Here is a 15,963-nt window from a genome sequence, read left to right as displayed (position 1 = left end):
CAGGCCTAGGGTTGCCATTGCCAACAAAGAAAAATTGATGCAAAGGAGGATGGAAAAGTCTCCATATCTCTATTTTGCCTTAAATTGGTTTTGATGCCAGCAGAGTGAGAAAATGCCAGAGGCTCTGGGTGGGTGCCCCATGGTAAATGCACCAAACAATTCCTAAAGATTTTCCAAAACACTACTCTGTCGGTAAATTGTTTTCTACGCTCACAGCGTCCTCTGCCAGAATGCAACACATGATCCCCAGCACTTTGAATTAGCACCAGAGCTTTAAGAGCTCTCCAGCTGTCACCTGGAGATTGGCAACAGCTTGTTTGGAGGGTGGGGTCTATGGCGTATCTGCCTGAGGTCCCCCTCTTCCTCCTCCTCAGACCCCACCCTCAACCGGCTTCATTCCTAAAATATCCTGGAAGTTTCCAACCTGGAGTTGGCAACCCTATGTCCTTTCCAGGCAACCATCAGCCTTCCTTTATCTGCCTGTCTGTCTTCAGGTTTACATCCCCCCCCCCCGGCAGCCTCTGCCTAGGGAAAGGGCAGTCTTTCCCTGCAGTGGGAACCAAAGCAGCTGACATCATTCTCCTCTCCCCCGTATGATCCACACAACTACCCTATGAGGTATTTTAAGGTTGAAAGTGTGTGTATGGTCCATAATCCCCCAGGCAGCTCTTAAAACATGAACCTGGGACCTGCACTCTGAAGCGCTCTCAGGTACATATCTGTGGCAGTAATGGGGTGACTGCTGGCACCTTTTCCTATCATTTTTTGCCTTGTGGTATTCTGCTTGTGGCGTGATCTGTCTTTTTTGTGGTGTGGCATGATTGTGTTATTGTGGGGGGGGGGGTTTGAGGTGTGGAATGGAGTGAAGTCCAATCAGCTTCCATATGCAAATGACCTTGAAACGCTGGCCCAATCAGAGAAGAGTGGGCTGAAGCGGCCCATCCGTAGAAGCCCTGTCCCTGCGCTCAGTCTGCAGATGGTCCTCTCCTGTCAGAGGCCCAGAGCAGACTGAGCCCAACACGCTGGCCGGGGCTGACATGGGTGGGACTACACAAAGCAGCCAGCCAACCCAGCCAGCGTCTTCCGACTGACAGTTCAAGCCTCCAAACACTGTTGGTGTGCATTGGATTGTTGGGCCCCACTATGGCTTTATATAGAAGGGACAGATGGGGTGTGTTGTCAACATCTACCTGGGAGTTAATCATGCTAAGCAGCGTGCCTGTAATAGCTGTTCCCCTTATCTCTATGTAACAGCTTTATTCCACTGACTGGGATGACAGGAAAGAGGAAGGGAGCTGCTGGGAGGGGGGCACAAGGGAGCACTTTGGCGTGTATACAGTACACTGGCTCTGTCAAGAGAACTGAGGTGGAGGAGAACATATGGCATGTGGGGCAGAGAGAGAGAATACTGGTACTTCAGAAGGCAGGTCTAGCTCCAGACTCCCTCCCATGCTTGCTCCTTGACCCTCATGATCTTTGGAAACATTTGACAAACCTTATATTGGAGAGTTTTTGTGGATATTGAAGTGACAGGTCTAAGACAGACCTCCGCGGCCTAGTACAATACAAAGGGCAAACAAAACATACCCGTTTCCCTAACAGTAGATGCAAAAATTCCAGCTGGGGATCATTTCTGAGTGCGTTTTGAAGTCACCAGGGCACACCTACGCTCCTTTACTGAATGAACAGTCCAGTAGCACCTCAGAGACCAACAAAATCTTGAAGGGTATGAGCTTTTGAGAGTCAAGGCTCGGAAGTTTTGACCCTCAAAAGCTCATCCCCTGAAAATCTTGTTGGTCTGTTAAGATACCCCTGGACTCAAAGCGAGCTATTCTACTGAAGTCCGACAGGGCTACCGGGTACCCTCTGAAACTTCCTGGAGATGTGTAGGTGAGAAGGCCCCCCACAAGGAAACAACAACAACAACACCTACATTTCCCTCAAGGGCTTTGTTGGCCCAATCCGCATCTAGCATTTGCTCCATTGTTTTACCAAACCCACACAGGAACAGGAAAAGATGCCGCTCAAACCCACATTCAAATACCCCAGGCCAACCTACTGACTGCAAACTCACCCCTGAACGGCCATAGAACAGTCATAAATCTATGCAGAGACAGTTCCATAAAACCGAGAGATCAAACCAAGTGTCTGGACGCTGCCATAAAATCCAGCAATCAATCAAAGTGAAAGTGGCATGCAACGCAGAGAGGAATTTCTGTTCCAAGGTGGGTTTGGTTAGAACAGCAGCTCAGGCCGTTCTTAAACTTCATGGAGGTCGGTGGCCGTCGAAGTGCCCTGTGACCGGCAAACACATTCGGTCCCACCCCCAGCCCCATTCCTCCTGAACGAGCAGCTTTGCTTTCAGGTTGGGCAAGGGGCGCCACGTGTGCTTGCCGGCCCCTGGAGGCACGCGTGTAAACAGGAGCGAGATCGTGCGATTCGGAGTCACTCCTCCTCCTCCTATCCCCCCTTCCTCGGCGTCTTTTCAGCAGCCCCCCCCCCCCCCCCCCCCCAGCAGCTCCCAGCTTGACTGGCAGCGCGTGGACTGGGTGGGGAGGCTGGATGCAGCTCAAGAGAGGAGGGGAAGGCGCTGGCTCTGCCCGGTCGCTCTGATCGCTTTTCCCCTGCGGGAGCGGTCGCCCTTGCATTGCAAGGACAAGGAAAAGGGGGAGAGAGAGAGAGGGTCCTAATCGGGGAAGCAGCACCAGCCAGCCAGCAGCACCGGTCGCGCCATCGCCCTTTCTCCGCCAGGCGGCATGAGCACCTGCGACGTCAAGGAGTATCTGGCCAGGAAGGAGATTCCGCAGCTCTTCGAGGTAACGGCTCTCCCCGCCAGCCGCCCCAGCCCGGAGCCGCCCCGTTCTCTGTCGACACGCTGTCCCTCCCCGGGTGGAGCAAGTTTGCACTCCCAAAGTCCGGGCGGAGGGGAGGAGGGAGCGGCCCCGGGAGCCGGGGCTGGGGAAGGAGAAGGGCGAGGTCGGGGAAAGCGGGGTCAGGTGGGGATGCCAAGCGACAGCAACTGCTCGGGCATTCGGGTCGCCTGTGCCCGACCTCTCCGAGTCTCCCACCGGGCAGAGGCGATCCCTTTTATTATTCTCCAAACTCCGAGCAAAAGATGCTTTCCATGGCCGTCCAAGACATTGGCTGGCTAGACAACCTTGAAGCCCTTGACGCTTGCCCCTGCTGGCAGAGAGGGAAATTGGGGGCATCCTCCCCAACCAGCTTGCTCGAGGTGCCAAAAGAGTGGGCTTCCCGGAGGTCTTCGATCCCTCAGCGCTTCTCTCTCGTCGCCTCGTTTCTCTCACCTAACCTGAGCGGTGGTGGTCCTCCCGGGGCTGAGAGTGCTCTTGCCTTCGGTTGTCTTTGCTGCTTTACCCGCTTTGTGTCGTAGCATTCAGACCTTGGGGGCTGGGGATGTGTGCGGAACTGGTGATCTGAAAACCCTGCACATCTCGCTGCCTCCCCCTCCCCGGGCTGGGACCAGACGTCTCACACTGATCTTGCTCAGCCCGGGGTGTTAAAAAGATTTTGGTCTGTAGTAAAAATGCCCAATGTAGAAATTCAGTCTTGATTTCCTTTGACCTGGCATTTTAAGGATCAGAAGTCTGCATTTCCAAAGACTGTTTCCATGGTCAGTAACCTGGTCAAGGTAGAAACCAGGCTCCCCCCCCCCCCCCCCCAGTAGCATTTTGTCATTTACATTACATACTTCTCTTAAATGAGACTCAGAGCAAAGATTTAATTTGGGGTAACTGACTGCAAAGACATATATGGGATGAAGGCAGCGATTGTGATTCATCGAGAAGTTTAAATGGATTAATTATAGATAGAAGCAGTTTTGCTTGGTGGGCGGCAAGAATTATTCACACAAGCAAACGATTTTTGGCATTGGATGGTATGTAATAAAGAGATCTTTTGGAATATGTTTTTGGAAAACACCTTATAAATTATTTCAAGGTGTTTATAAAATTGTAATACAGTTACCATTTTTAAAACGCTATTTAATGACACTGCAATTTGCGATTCTACCTGTTGTCCCAGTAAGTTCTGTAGCACAGGTCACAGCTTCTCCCATTTTAGACTGGGGCTTGAGGCAAGGGGTCCACACTACAGCTTTCAATGAGAGACTGTAGAATTGCTGCAAAAACGGGGTGGGGTGGGACCGTGGGGAATGTACCAAGGTAACTCAGATTCCAGTTCTAGAAGCTGCATTTTCCTGTGTATATATCTGCATATGCTTTGCACATTTTTGGTTGTTTTGCAAATGTTTATTCTTCTAATAATTATGGAGGGGGTCCTGCTATGTTACTGACACTTGATGGCCTGTTCCCCTAAGCCCCGAGTATTCTGCTCAGCCGCCACCACCCATCTTCTGGGTCAGTTGGTTCAGCTCCACACACTTCTAAGACTATTTTCAAAGCTGTAAAGACTAGAAACTTTTAGGGCAGACACAGAAAACTTGGATAGTCATGGGCTGCTGCCACACAGTGAAGATTCTCTGCATGGCTTTAATCACTACTGCAAATGCAGAGGCAGGTTGGTGATGGAGCTTCCACATGAGGTGTTTCCTATGCACTTCCTCCATTGACACTTGAAGGCATAGTTGTCATGGCTATTAGGGTGACTCACCATCATGATGGTAGGGGAAATGATGCCAAAGCAAATAAGACTTTTGCAGCAGGAAACATGCAAAGTGTTAACCACTAGGAATATGTTCTTTCCAAAAAGATCAGATTTAAGCAAGTTTGGGAAAGAGGTATTGAGAACCAGGAAACCCAGGAAAGAGGACAACTAAAGCACCACATTATATGCATGCTAAACAACAACAACAACAAAAAGCATTTCAGTTCAGAAACTAAAGCAAAGAAAGACTTCCATATAGAAAAATCTAGGATGAAATAATACACTGGCATAATCTCTTCCCTCTCATAATTGATATAGTCTATTATAGGCAAACAATGCTTATATTTTATGGTGTCATGGAATACATATATATGAACATATGAAGCTGCCTTATACTGAATCAGAACCTTTTTCCATTGAAGTCAGACTGACAGTGGCTCTCCTGAGTCTGAGGCTGAGGTCTTTCACATCACATATATGTTTGTAAAACTTATTAGAGCTATCACAAATTCCTGGCATCATAATTTGTCAAGTTACATTATAGTCATCAAATGGTTTTAGTGCTGTTTTGCCAAGACTGTGTATGCTAATTTTTTTTAAATGAGGTAAGTCTCTACAACAAGCATATACAACACACCTGGAAAAGTTAGGTTCCTTGGTCGGGTTAGGAGATAAATTGCAATATTAATTGTTGGAAGAAGTTAAAACATGTTAGTGTATTTAATATTTCTCCCCGAATAGCATTGTTGCTGAACTCACATTAGCAGAAGGGAAATTATCTAGACGTTAAGGCAACTCTGTACTAGATACTGTAATAAAAAGGTGAGAAAATACCATGATCAAGAAGAGGCAAGCTGAAGCAGGCGGAAGACCCGCTGTATGTCAAAGGAAGGTAGAAAGAAATATCACTGTAAGGATGGCAAAGGAAGATAAATCCTCAATCTAAGGGAGCTAAATCCCCAAATTGAGCTGTTTTTGTGCCAGGTTTTATTTAAGGCTTTTATTTTTTAGTCCAGTTGGAGCTTTTATCTCCACAGTGGTGTATTTCTATTGTTTTTTCTGTTCTGGTTGTTGCACCTTTTCTTTTTTTTTTCTTTTGATTTGGTTTTGTTGTTACAATTACTGTTTAATTATTATTATAAACCACCCTGATTACTTTTGTAGAAAAGCACAATATAAATAATAAATGCTTATATTGTATCATGCTCTTATTAAAGCATAGTCTGGGATACATGTTACAAGTGGGGGCCCACAAGACTCATGGGTGGGAATCCCATATCTCCCACTGCTGAGCCCATTGGGCTCCAGGTCCCACCATCCACCTTTGAGCCTGGCTGCAGTCATGGTGGTGTCCAGGAGCCAGGGGCAGATTAGCCATTAAGCAGACTAAGCACGTGCTTAGGGCACCAGGGCCAAAGGAGGCACTACAAAGTTAGGAAAAGGGTGAAAAGCTTAGTTTGTACAGTATATTGTGTTATCATATGAATAAATTTTTGTATTGCTGCAATCTGCATTGTATATCTGGTCAGACAGGTCAACAACTAAAATGGACTGGGTAAGTGCAGAAAGGAGGGGGGCACCAAGATCGGTCAGTGCTTAGGGCACCAGTGAGCCTTAATCCGCCTCTGCCATGAGCTGATTCAAGCCTGCCACTGCCAGGTCCAGAGCAGCTCCTGGCATCTGATGTCAGGCCTGGAGTGGCTCTCAGCATCTGCTGCCAGGCCCAGAGAATTAAGATAAGTGTATTGTAGGGTTGCCAAGTCTGAATTGGAAAATATGTGGAGACTTTGGGGGGGGGGGTAGATCCAGGAGAGGGTGGGGTTTTGGGAGTGGAGAGGACTCAGCAGGGGATGATGCCATAGAGCCCACCATTCAAAGCAGCCATTTTCTCCAGCGGGACTGATCTCTGTCAGCTGGAGATCAGTTGTAAAAGGCCCCACCTGGAGGCTGGCAAACCTAGTGTATTGTCTGTGTATGCACAGAAAATGCTCTTTTATTTGGGGGGAAATTTACCCTCCCCCCCTTTTTAAGATTTGAATTTTTTCTGCAAATTTAGGGGAGTGCTGCACTTTTGCAGGAAAATCTTTTTAGAGTCAATGTGGCTCCAATCCGCGGATGTAGATAGGGGGCCATATGTAACTATTAGATATATAGATATGTTGCGTACATGATATGCTATAGTTATTGCAAGAGTTAGTGCATTAACATTTTGTTTGTACAACCAAGTAGAAATTTTGAACTCTACATTTTAATGCTTCAGTGTCCAATCAGACGGCTCTTTAGATCCGTGCGAGGCACGATTGCCTCACGGATCTAAAGGTAATGTCCAGACACAAACAGCTGGGAAATGTCCCTCTTCCATGGGCATCCCATTTTGCCATTAGGAGCTGTACTTAAAAGATACCACTTTAAAGCTGGGGTTTTCGGTTACCTGCGGGACAACTGTGGACTTTCACCCGTCTGATCGTTCCACCAGCGTGCAATCTTCCCGTCGGGGTGGTCTGATGTCAGACCATCTTGAGCAGGCACCATTTAAAAAAATCTCTACACATGCGTGGATAAACAAGAACGCGCTGTCATGTCTATGCACATGCGCTAAAAGTTTTCTTTAAAAAACCCACCGTGCGCCTCCTTCAACAAGGATGCACTGTGACACCTATGCGCATGCACAATTTTTTGCGCATGCACAATCCACAATGGAGGCAGTGCGGGGTAAGGCAATTCACCAGGGGGATGTCTGGTCATGCTACAATGGATTAAAAAGATTGGGATTGAATTCAAGATGGCATAATGGTGGGATTAGCTGCTCGTCTGAATGCACCCTCAGTGAACCTTTCTGAAGAGTCCTGTAGTTTGTGAGTAAGCTTATATGTGCTAGCTTCTGTTTTGTATTTGAAATAAAGACACATTGTTGTGGTCTGTAGAGTGAAATGGAAATTATGTAAAGTGGTTGTGTTCTTACAAATATCACCATATTAAGAATGCAGTACTTTTCCATCTTTCAGTATCCATACTGGAAGGAATGTATGAAGTAGTAGTTAAAGTACTGATCAATAAACTATATTCCGGTTTGAATGAAGATAAAGCTATATTTTAAAGACAGTTCTGGTGCTTCAGAAACATTGTGAATTTACAAAATACAATGTAAACAAAAGCACACCTTAAAGAGTAAGATTTTTTTTTGAAAGAAAGTCTTCTGTAGGCTACAGCACTGAATCTTATGTTTTAGTCTTTAAAGTGCCACAATATTCCTTTCTGCTTGTGCTGCAACACACTTACCATGGCTACCACCTGGTAAATATAGCATATAAACTATGGTACATAAATTATATATAAAATGGAACTCAAGGATTAGAAACAGTCCAATCTCACTGATTTGCATGGTGGCCAGGGATGGAGAGTGTTGTTCTTAGGGAAAGTAGTTTGTATGGCAGATGCATATGTCATATTTTGTCCTAGAACAGCTCAATCCACATGTTCTCTGAGCAGCTTGGATTGTTTCAAAGGACAACCCATTCATGGGAATCAAAAGGCCTTTCCTGTTTTGTGGACTGAGGTGTGGGTGGAGGCCTATGAGTATAAGTGATAGTGTATCCATATGGTATCAGAGACATTTAATTTCAACTTTTTAGGGGGTGTTCAGGAACCCTGTAACATGCTGTTAAGACACCAATCTCCCATCTTCCCCCTCATTTTTTAAAAATAAATACAAGATCAGTTGAAAACCAGAAGCTCAAAAATGGCTGCAAAGGAATGCTGTGTTTTAGTAAGTCACACTGCAAGATTAGTAAGCCTTGCACACTGAATGATTGTGTTGTATGCTTTACATGTCTTAACTTGAACGATAATACCAGAAATATAGGTTTGTAATAAGGGTCTCGTTAAAGGTATAATCGTATTTATTTTTCAGTTTTAGTTGTCTACAGTAGTCTATAAATCATTTTGGGTGTTCTGTTTCAGAGTTTTATTAATGGATTAATGTGCCACAAACCTGACGATCCAATAGAATATCTGGAAGGATGTTTACAGAAAGTGAAGGAACTGGGAGGAGCAGAAAAAGTGAAATGGGACACTTTTGTCAGTCCAGAAAAAAGGACCCTACCTCCACTTAATGGCAGCCAGTCAAGAAGGTCATTCTTCAGGAATGGTAAGATATTTTTATATTATTATTTCATGGCTTACATTGGAATCAGATGAGTAGCAAAGGAGATTATTTCAGTTGGGAGGCCATTAGATGTCAATGCCACATGCAGTTTAATACTCTATCAATGACATGTGGCAAAATCATGTTCTGGGGCTTCTGTCAGATGTGTCACAGCAGGGAGAGGATGGCTCAATCGTGCACTAGCTGTCAAGAGAGGAGGGATACCACTGGGGTTAAGAGTAAGATCATGCAGCAGAGGTCTGCAGCAGAGGAGGGTCAGTTATTGGGAAAAGAACTTAGGCTGGTCGTTGCGAGGTGTTGAGAGGTTTGAAGGGCAGCATGGTATTGAGTTGACTGAGCGGACGTCTAGCCCAGTGTGAAGGAATGACTGGGTCCAAGGCAGAGGCATAGGAAGGCAGGAGTGGAACAGCTCTGGTTGAGGAACTTATACTGAGATGCCTGGAGAAGAAAGTCATTGTTATTGCTCTTGAACCTGGAGTCAGCATCTTGATTTGGTAAGGAAGGGGGATGGAACCATACCCGACACCCAGCTTGTTGACAGCCTCCACCCTCACTAGCCCTTGCTAGCCTCCCAGCCCCAGTGCAGTCACGCACCACAAGGATTCTATCATGAATTTTCTTGCAAATAAATGTGAGAAACTTACCAGCCATCAAGGTTTTTTTTAATCATCCCACCTGAGCATATATATATATATACTACATGTCATTCAGCAGTTTGAAGTTTGACATTTTGTTTATTATGGTCAAAGACCAGCAGAATCAGATATACAAAATCAAGCAACTAGATATACCAACAGGACATACCAACAAGACAGTTCTAAAAGTATTTATATACAATGAAGAATACAATAAAAATGCACAGCTAGAACATATAGAGCCCTAAACCAGCACTGTACCTTGGTAGACTCTGGCGGCTGCACAGAATTTGACAACTGTGTCCGAGGTTCCAGGCTCCAGGTCAGCTAGAAGAAAGGTAGTGTACCGTTCCTCCAATCTTCCTGGAATTTTATGAAGGACAGGATGAATAAAAGTGTCTGAGGTCCTCGTAAAATGGGCAGCACAGCAATATCTGTCCAACTGTTTCAGCTTCTTCAGTGGCACACGGGCATAAACCCTTGTGAAACAGAATATTACGGTACCTCCTCTCTAATAAGGCAGATGGTAGAGCATTAAAATGGGCCAGAGTAAAAGCTGTTCTATGTTTGGGGATCAGTAGATTAGCCAAATAATTTGACGGCTCCAATTTCTTGTTCCTAAGGTGATGATATTTTGCAGTGGAACTTAAGTGAGGTTGGAGTTCAATATCCCAGATTCTTGCTTAATTTCTGATTTAGCTTTTGAGTCCCCAAGGCAATTAAGCTGCTGGTAGAATATCCAATGGGCTGTAATTTCTCTAGGAGGTACCTTTTCCATTTTGACTGAAAGGTGTCTATTAAAGTCAGAGGTGTCTTGAATAAAACTTACAGGATTACAGACCTTACAGAAAATTTACAGACCTACAGGATAAAAAAATAAGCTTTAACCAGTAATCAACCCTGTGTATTCATGCACAAGCCTCCAGAAAGAGTAAACCCATTTCTAGATGCAATACTGTGTTAGGAACACAGTGAGGGACTGCTAGTATGGCTCTTAGGAATTTAGTCTGCATGACTTTGAGAGCACTGTAATTAGCATATGTACATAGCTGAGAGCCATACAACAACTGAGAAATAACCTTGGCCACAAAGACACGTTAAGCTGAAGGAACATGCTGGCTGCCTCTAGTATATTTTTTCCCCTCTGAGTAGAGACACTTCTCTGGGCATTCCCAACTACATTCTTGATTTGAGTGCACAAAGACCCAAAAGAACATGTCACCTACTCAATAATATTCCCATTAATCAACCATCAGTGCTTAGATCAGGGGTGTCAAACATGCTGTTCGCAGGGCAGATGAGGTCCTTGGAGAGCTCCTATCCAGCCCGCAAGGAACTGGCTGTCTCCTTCTTTCTCCAGTTCTGCTGCTCCTTCTGCATCACAGCTTGCTTTACCAGGCTCTCTCAATCACACAGAAGAGATAGATAGGCAAGCCTCTGTTCCCTGCACTCGCTGAGGCTCCTCTCCCTCCTCCTCCCAGGGGAATGGAGGAAATGAGCCAGAGCTTGCTTCCTGGCCAGGCTGCCTCAATCATGCAGGAGACAAAGGCAAGCCTTTCTTTCCCTCCATTGGCTAAGGTTCATCCCCTTCCTCCTGCCTTGATTTGCTCAGCTGCCTCAATCGCATGGGAGAAATACAAAACACCTTTAAGACCAACAAAGTTTTATTCAAGGTATAAGCTTTTTGCCTTGCTACAGAGAGAGATTGAGAGAGAGTGAGTGTGTGTGTATTTTGTTGGGCTTGTTATGCCAGGGCTCTCCTGGGCGCAACTGGGTTTGCCTCCCCTTTATCACTGTATTCATGCCCTCATGATCCAGTCTTTCTCAGTAGGAAAGCAATGTGAACTATTTAGATGAGGAATAACAACAAGCCAGGGAGATGGATTAGGCTGAGAGTGTGTGTCCAGACCAAGTTCATCCAACACATTTCCTTGGTAGACTGGGGATTTTGAACTTAGACTTCCCAGATAGTAGGCTGACACTGACCACTATACACTGCTGTCTCTCTATTCTTGCACTGCCTCATAGGAGTTGTAGTTATTTCTCTGGGGAAGACTATAGTTTTGTAGACAAACACATAACCCTCAGTCTGTGTCAGGATGCCTTCTCATGTTCTTGACCAGCACACGAAGCAATTTATGTACAAAAGCTCACAATACCTGGGTACTGAGCATGAGATTTCTGTAACGAATGTCAATAAATCAAAAGTAGATTTGCAACTTACAGATACACACCTGAACAGCATACTCAAGATTGCTACAGCACAGACATTTTGATGCAATAATTGAGAGCAGGAGGTGTCAATTATCAGATACCATTAAATAAACAAAATATTGCAAGAGTGCTATATATTTTAAGCGTGTTTTATTTAAAGTTTTAAAAAATCTTTAATTGTGTTTGTGTCCTTTATAAAGTTTATATCTTTTCCACCTGGCATTACATTTTATGACACGCATGGCCTGGCCCAACAAGGTCTCATTTATGTCAGATCCAACCCTCATAACAAATGAGTTCGACACACTTGGATTTTCTGTAATTAATTGCTAGATGCTCATTATTGCAGTATGCTGCAAGGGCTCTCAACATATGCTCTAAACCCATACAGGTATGAGACAGCAGGGCTGCATCATCAGCATAAAGTAAAACTGAGAGCAGTCTAGAGGCCAGTGAACGGGAATGAAAACTAGGGTCAGACAAACTGTTAACCGATGAATTAGTATAGAAGTTGAACAAAGTGGGTGCCAAAATACAACACCATTGTAAGAACAGGAGCTGACAGATGCCCGGCATGGTTATGCTTAATCCATAGCTATGTGTTTTTGTATAAATGACAGCTGAGAATTAGTAGCTGTCTTATATTGGTATTTTTAACTTTAATCCATAGTCTAGTGTATGAAATGAGATCAAATGCTGACTTAAAATCGATGAATGCTGCATAAGGTACACCACCTCGTGGTAATGTGTATTTGTCTACTAAATGCTGAAGAATAAGTCCCTGATCTAAAACCAGCTTGATCCTCCTCTAGGATAACTTCCTCTATAGATGGCTTGCATATAATTTACTAATAACAGTCAGTAAACTGGGCAATAATTGGCTGGTTCAGATCTAGAACCTTTTTTAAAATTGGAATAATTATGGCCAATCCCCAGTCCTTTGGGATGCAGGCTGTAAAATCAATCCAAGTGAATAATGAAGCAAGGACTGGAGCCCACTAGTCCAAATTTGCTTTTAAAAAATATGTGGTAATATTACTGTCACCTGGAGCTCTGCCTGACTTGGAAAAGGTTGGTGATTTCTGAGATGGATACTGGTTGGCCGCTCAGGAACCCCAACCAGGCTGTCAGCAGCTACCCATGGGCCCTCCTGTCCTAATGCAAAAATGTCTCTAAAATATGTTTCCCATGCATTCATGGGGATGCAAAAATCTAAGGCAGCTGGTTGGGTGCTTAATCCTCCCATCACAATCCTCCAGAAGGAGGCTGAATCATTCAGCTTTGATGCTGTGACCAACTTCTGCCAAACCTCTCTCTAGGCCTACAATCCATCGGAAAAAATGGTCACTTTTTTTAGAGAGAAAAGACCTCTTGATATAAAGTTAAAAAGCAGTTACCATTCCTTTCATAGTCAATGATCGGTACTTAGTCAGCTCAGTCCTTTTCTTTACATTGCCTCCCAAAACAAAATATCTATGTATTTAGAACTACTCAATAGTATAAAGGCATGTTAGAATGTATTATTAAACTGCTTTTTTAGAATGCTATTCTTAATGTAGCTCACCAAGTTGACAATGTTTGTATTGCTCTGTAAAACTTTTGAAAATTTTAATAAAAATAATTTTTAAAAAAAGCCAGTGGGTCATGTGCATAAGGCAGAGTCCTGCAAAGTTGCAGCCATGGTCCTTTGAATGCTTGATAGGAAGGGGGTGGGCATCATCCACCTCTGGAGGGAAATATTCAGCAGTGTGAATAGTGGGTCTGGCCAGCTGCTCACTCAAATGTATTATTATTTGCTGTAGGCAAGTGGCTAATTGCTAGTTTCATCTGTATAAATACCTTGTAAGTGCCCATACATTTATAAAGGTTAATGATGTAATTAAAGTTTCTGTACAGATAATATTTTATTCAGTTAATGAGTCTGGAATTTTGTCTTATCTTGGAGTCTATTTTTGAAACTAGAAATAACAGAAAAATTTCAAAAAAGTCATCCATTCACAGGCATAACAGACAAATTGCAACATAACATATTCCTGAAACTAGGGGTGCCAACTTAGATTTGGGCCTTTTTGGGAGATCTGGAGGCAGTGTCTGGAGATAGCAGAGTTTGGGGATGTGATGCCGAACATGCAAGTTCCTCTCTGTATCCCGGAGATCAGCAATAATCCTGGGAGAACTCCAGAACCTATCTGGAGGTTGGTAACCCTACTTAAAGTTAACCCAGCTTTTTCCTAGCTCTGCTGCTAAGACTGACTGGAACTAGTTCTGTGGGGAAACATAAACTTTCGAGGACAGCTTACATTTCCCAAAGCAACCAAAGATAGTTTAGCGGCATGCACACATATACTGTACTATCAGTGCACTGTACAATAATTTGGAAATGGATTGCCTTGTCCACACAGGACAATAATGCTGCAATATTCAACAATGTGTGGCTGCAGCCCAAGTGACATTTATAGCAGCTCAACCAATTACTCCTCCAGCTACACACCACCACTACTAAATTGCTTATTGAATTACGGTATATATAGAACTTTAAATGCTTGTTGATAAAAAGAAGAAAACCCTCCAAAGTATCAAGCAAACAGAGTCACATATAAACAGGCCTGTAATTAACTGTATTACTGATAAATGTAAAAAGGGTTCTGATTCTGATATTTCTTCTCTTACTGTTTTGTAGTCATGCCAGACAATCCCAACTTTCCTTATCGGCGGTATGATCGACTCCCTCCAATCCACCAGTTCTCCATAGAAAGTGACACAGATCTCTCAGAAACTGCTGAACTCATTGAGGAGTACGATGTCTTTGACCCTACAAGACCTCGGCCTAAAATCATCCTTGTCATAGGTAGGAAGGCAGACAGTCCTGGAGAAAATAACTAAAAATTATTTTATTGAATTATCAATGTATGTGATAACATTAGAACAGTTAAAAAGACATTACAATAGATTTTTACAACAGTACATGTTTAAAAACAGCAGCAAACAAGAAGGAGGGTCAATAAGGGAATACCAGATGAAATGAGAAAAATGATGGGGGAAACCGTCAAATCTCCCTGGGAAGAGGATTCCATAGTTTTCATGCCACCGTCAAGACAGCCCTTTCTCAGGTTACCACGTATCTAGCTGCAGATGATCGGGACACCCAGAGCAGGGCACCTGAAGATGATGGTGTGTTCTTAGGACTGCATTGACAGACTGTACTGAAATATCATGAACAAATTCTAGATTTCATTCATGATATCTAGTGTGCTCATAGTGTTAGATCACATTTACTGAAATAAAAAAGGGGGGGGATATATAAGCCTTGCTAATATCCTTGGAGGAATGGAGAATACAAATCAAGCACCAGTCTTACTTTCTTGACTATGAGCATCTGATTATGGTAATGTAAATATTTTCTAGTTCAGTTTATTACTATTCATTTAGTTAACTAGAATGACTATGAAGGACAAAACATAGTATATAGCTTGAAACCAAGAACACTGCTGAAACATACCATTAAAAACTGAGCTATGCCATTCTAAACAGAACTGGGGGCAAGAAGAATTGAACTCTGAACACTAGCAGCACTATTTTGGAATCAGTCATATTTATGACTTTTGCTGCTTATTTATGTGATAGTCTGGTTTGGCAACTCAGTAATTAGAGACTGACTTTTGGCTCTGCTCTGTTTGCAGCCTCCTTTATGTTAGATGGAACTGAGTGTTGTGCCAGTTTCTAATATTTCCCCTCTCCTTTATTATTAGCCAGCCTCTATAGCCTAATTGACCTGCTAGTTATGAAATTGCTCACAAGGGAGCCAGTTGATTTTTCTCTACACTTTTCACTTTTAAGCTACAGCAGTTACAATGGATTGCAGGTGACACAGGGCTACACTAAGTCTTTATCTTCATGAGACATCTACCCTTCCCAGTTCCTTTGCTGGATCGTTGAGTTCTATTCTATACAGCTGGTATTAGAGCATAGGATGAAGTTGTTGGTGTTTGAAGAACATTGCTTTCCTTACTTTTCAGGAAGATTTTGGCAGTCCAGCATTGATGGTCCATAGTGAATCCGAGCTTTTAATATGAGACCTTTTTGTTTGTTTTTCCTTATCTTTAATAACAGGCGGTCCAGGAAGTGGGAAGGGAACCCAGAGTCTGAAAATTGCAGAACGTTACGGATTTGAGTACATCTCTGTTGGTGAATTGTTAAGAAAGAAGATCCACAACACAAGCAGTAATAGAAAATGGAGCCTGATTGCTAAAATAATTACCACAGGGGAATTGGCCCCACAGGTAAATCAGTACTGAGATATTATCTGTTACATTATATGAGATTTTT

General features: G+C 43.6%; 1 protein-coding gene across 1 annotated transcript in view; it reads left to right on the top strand.

Annotated features, from left to right (window-relative positions):
* Window positions 1-2,756: 2,756 nt before the first annotated feature.
* Window positions 2,757-15,963, top strand: part of AK5 (adenylate kinase 5) — a 176,038-nt gene continuing 162,831 nt past the window's right edge. Inside the window, exons 1-4 of the mRNA XM_015414258.1 lie at window positions 2,757-2,816; window positions 8,584-8,770; window positions 14,318-14,485; window positions 15,748-15,917. Coding sequence (XP_015269744.1) covers window positions 2,757-2,816; window positions 8,584-8,770; window positions 14,318-14,485; window positions 15,748-15,917 — 585 coding nt within the window. The remainder of the gene's footprint in view (window positions 2,817-8,583; window positions 8,771-14,317; window positions 14,486-15,747; window positions 15,918-15,963) is intronic.

The sequence above is a fragment of the Gekko japonicus genome, unplaced genomic scaffold (assembly GCF_001447785.1).
Source record: "Gekko japonicus isolate JY-2015 unplaced genomic scaffold, Gekko_japonicus_V1.1 scaffold30, whole genome shotgun sequence".
In the NCBI taxonomy this organism is placed as follows: domain Eukaryota; kingdom Metazoa; phylum Chordata; class Lepidosauria; order Squamata; family Gekkonidae; genus Gekko; species Gekko japonicus.
The sequence above is the reverse complement of the archived record's forward strand: the minus strand, read 5'-3'. Positions and strand labels throughout refer to the sequence as shown.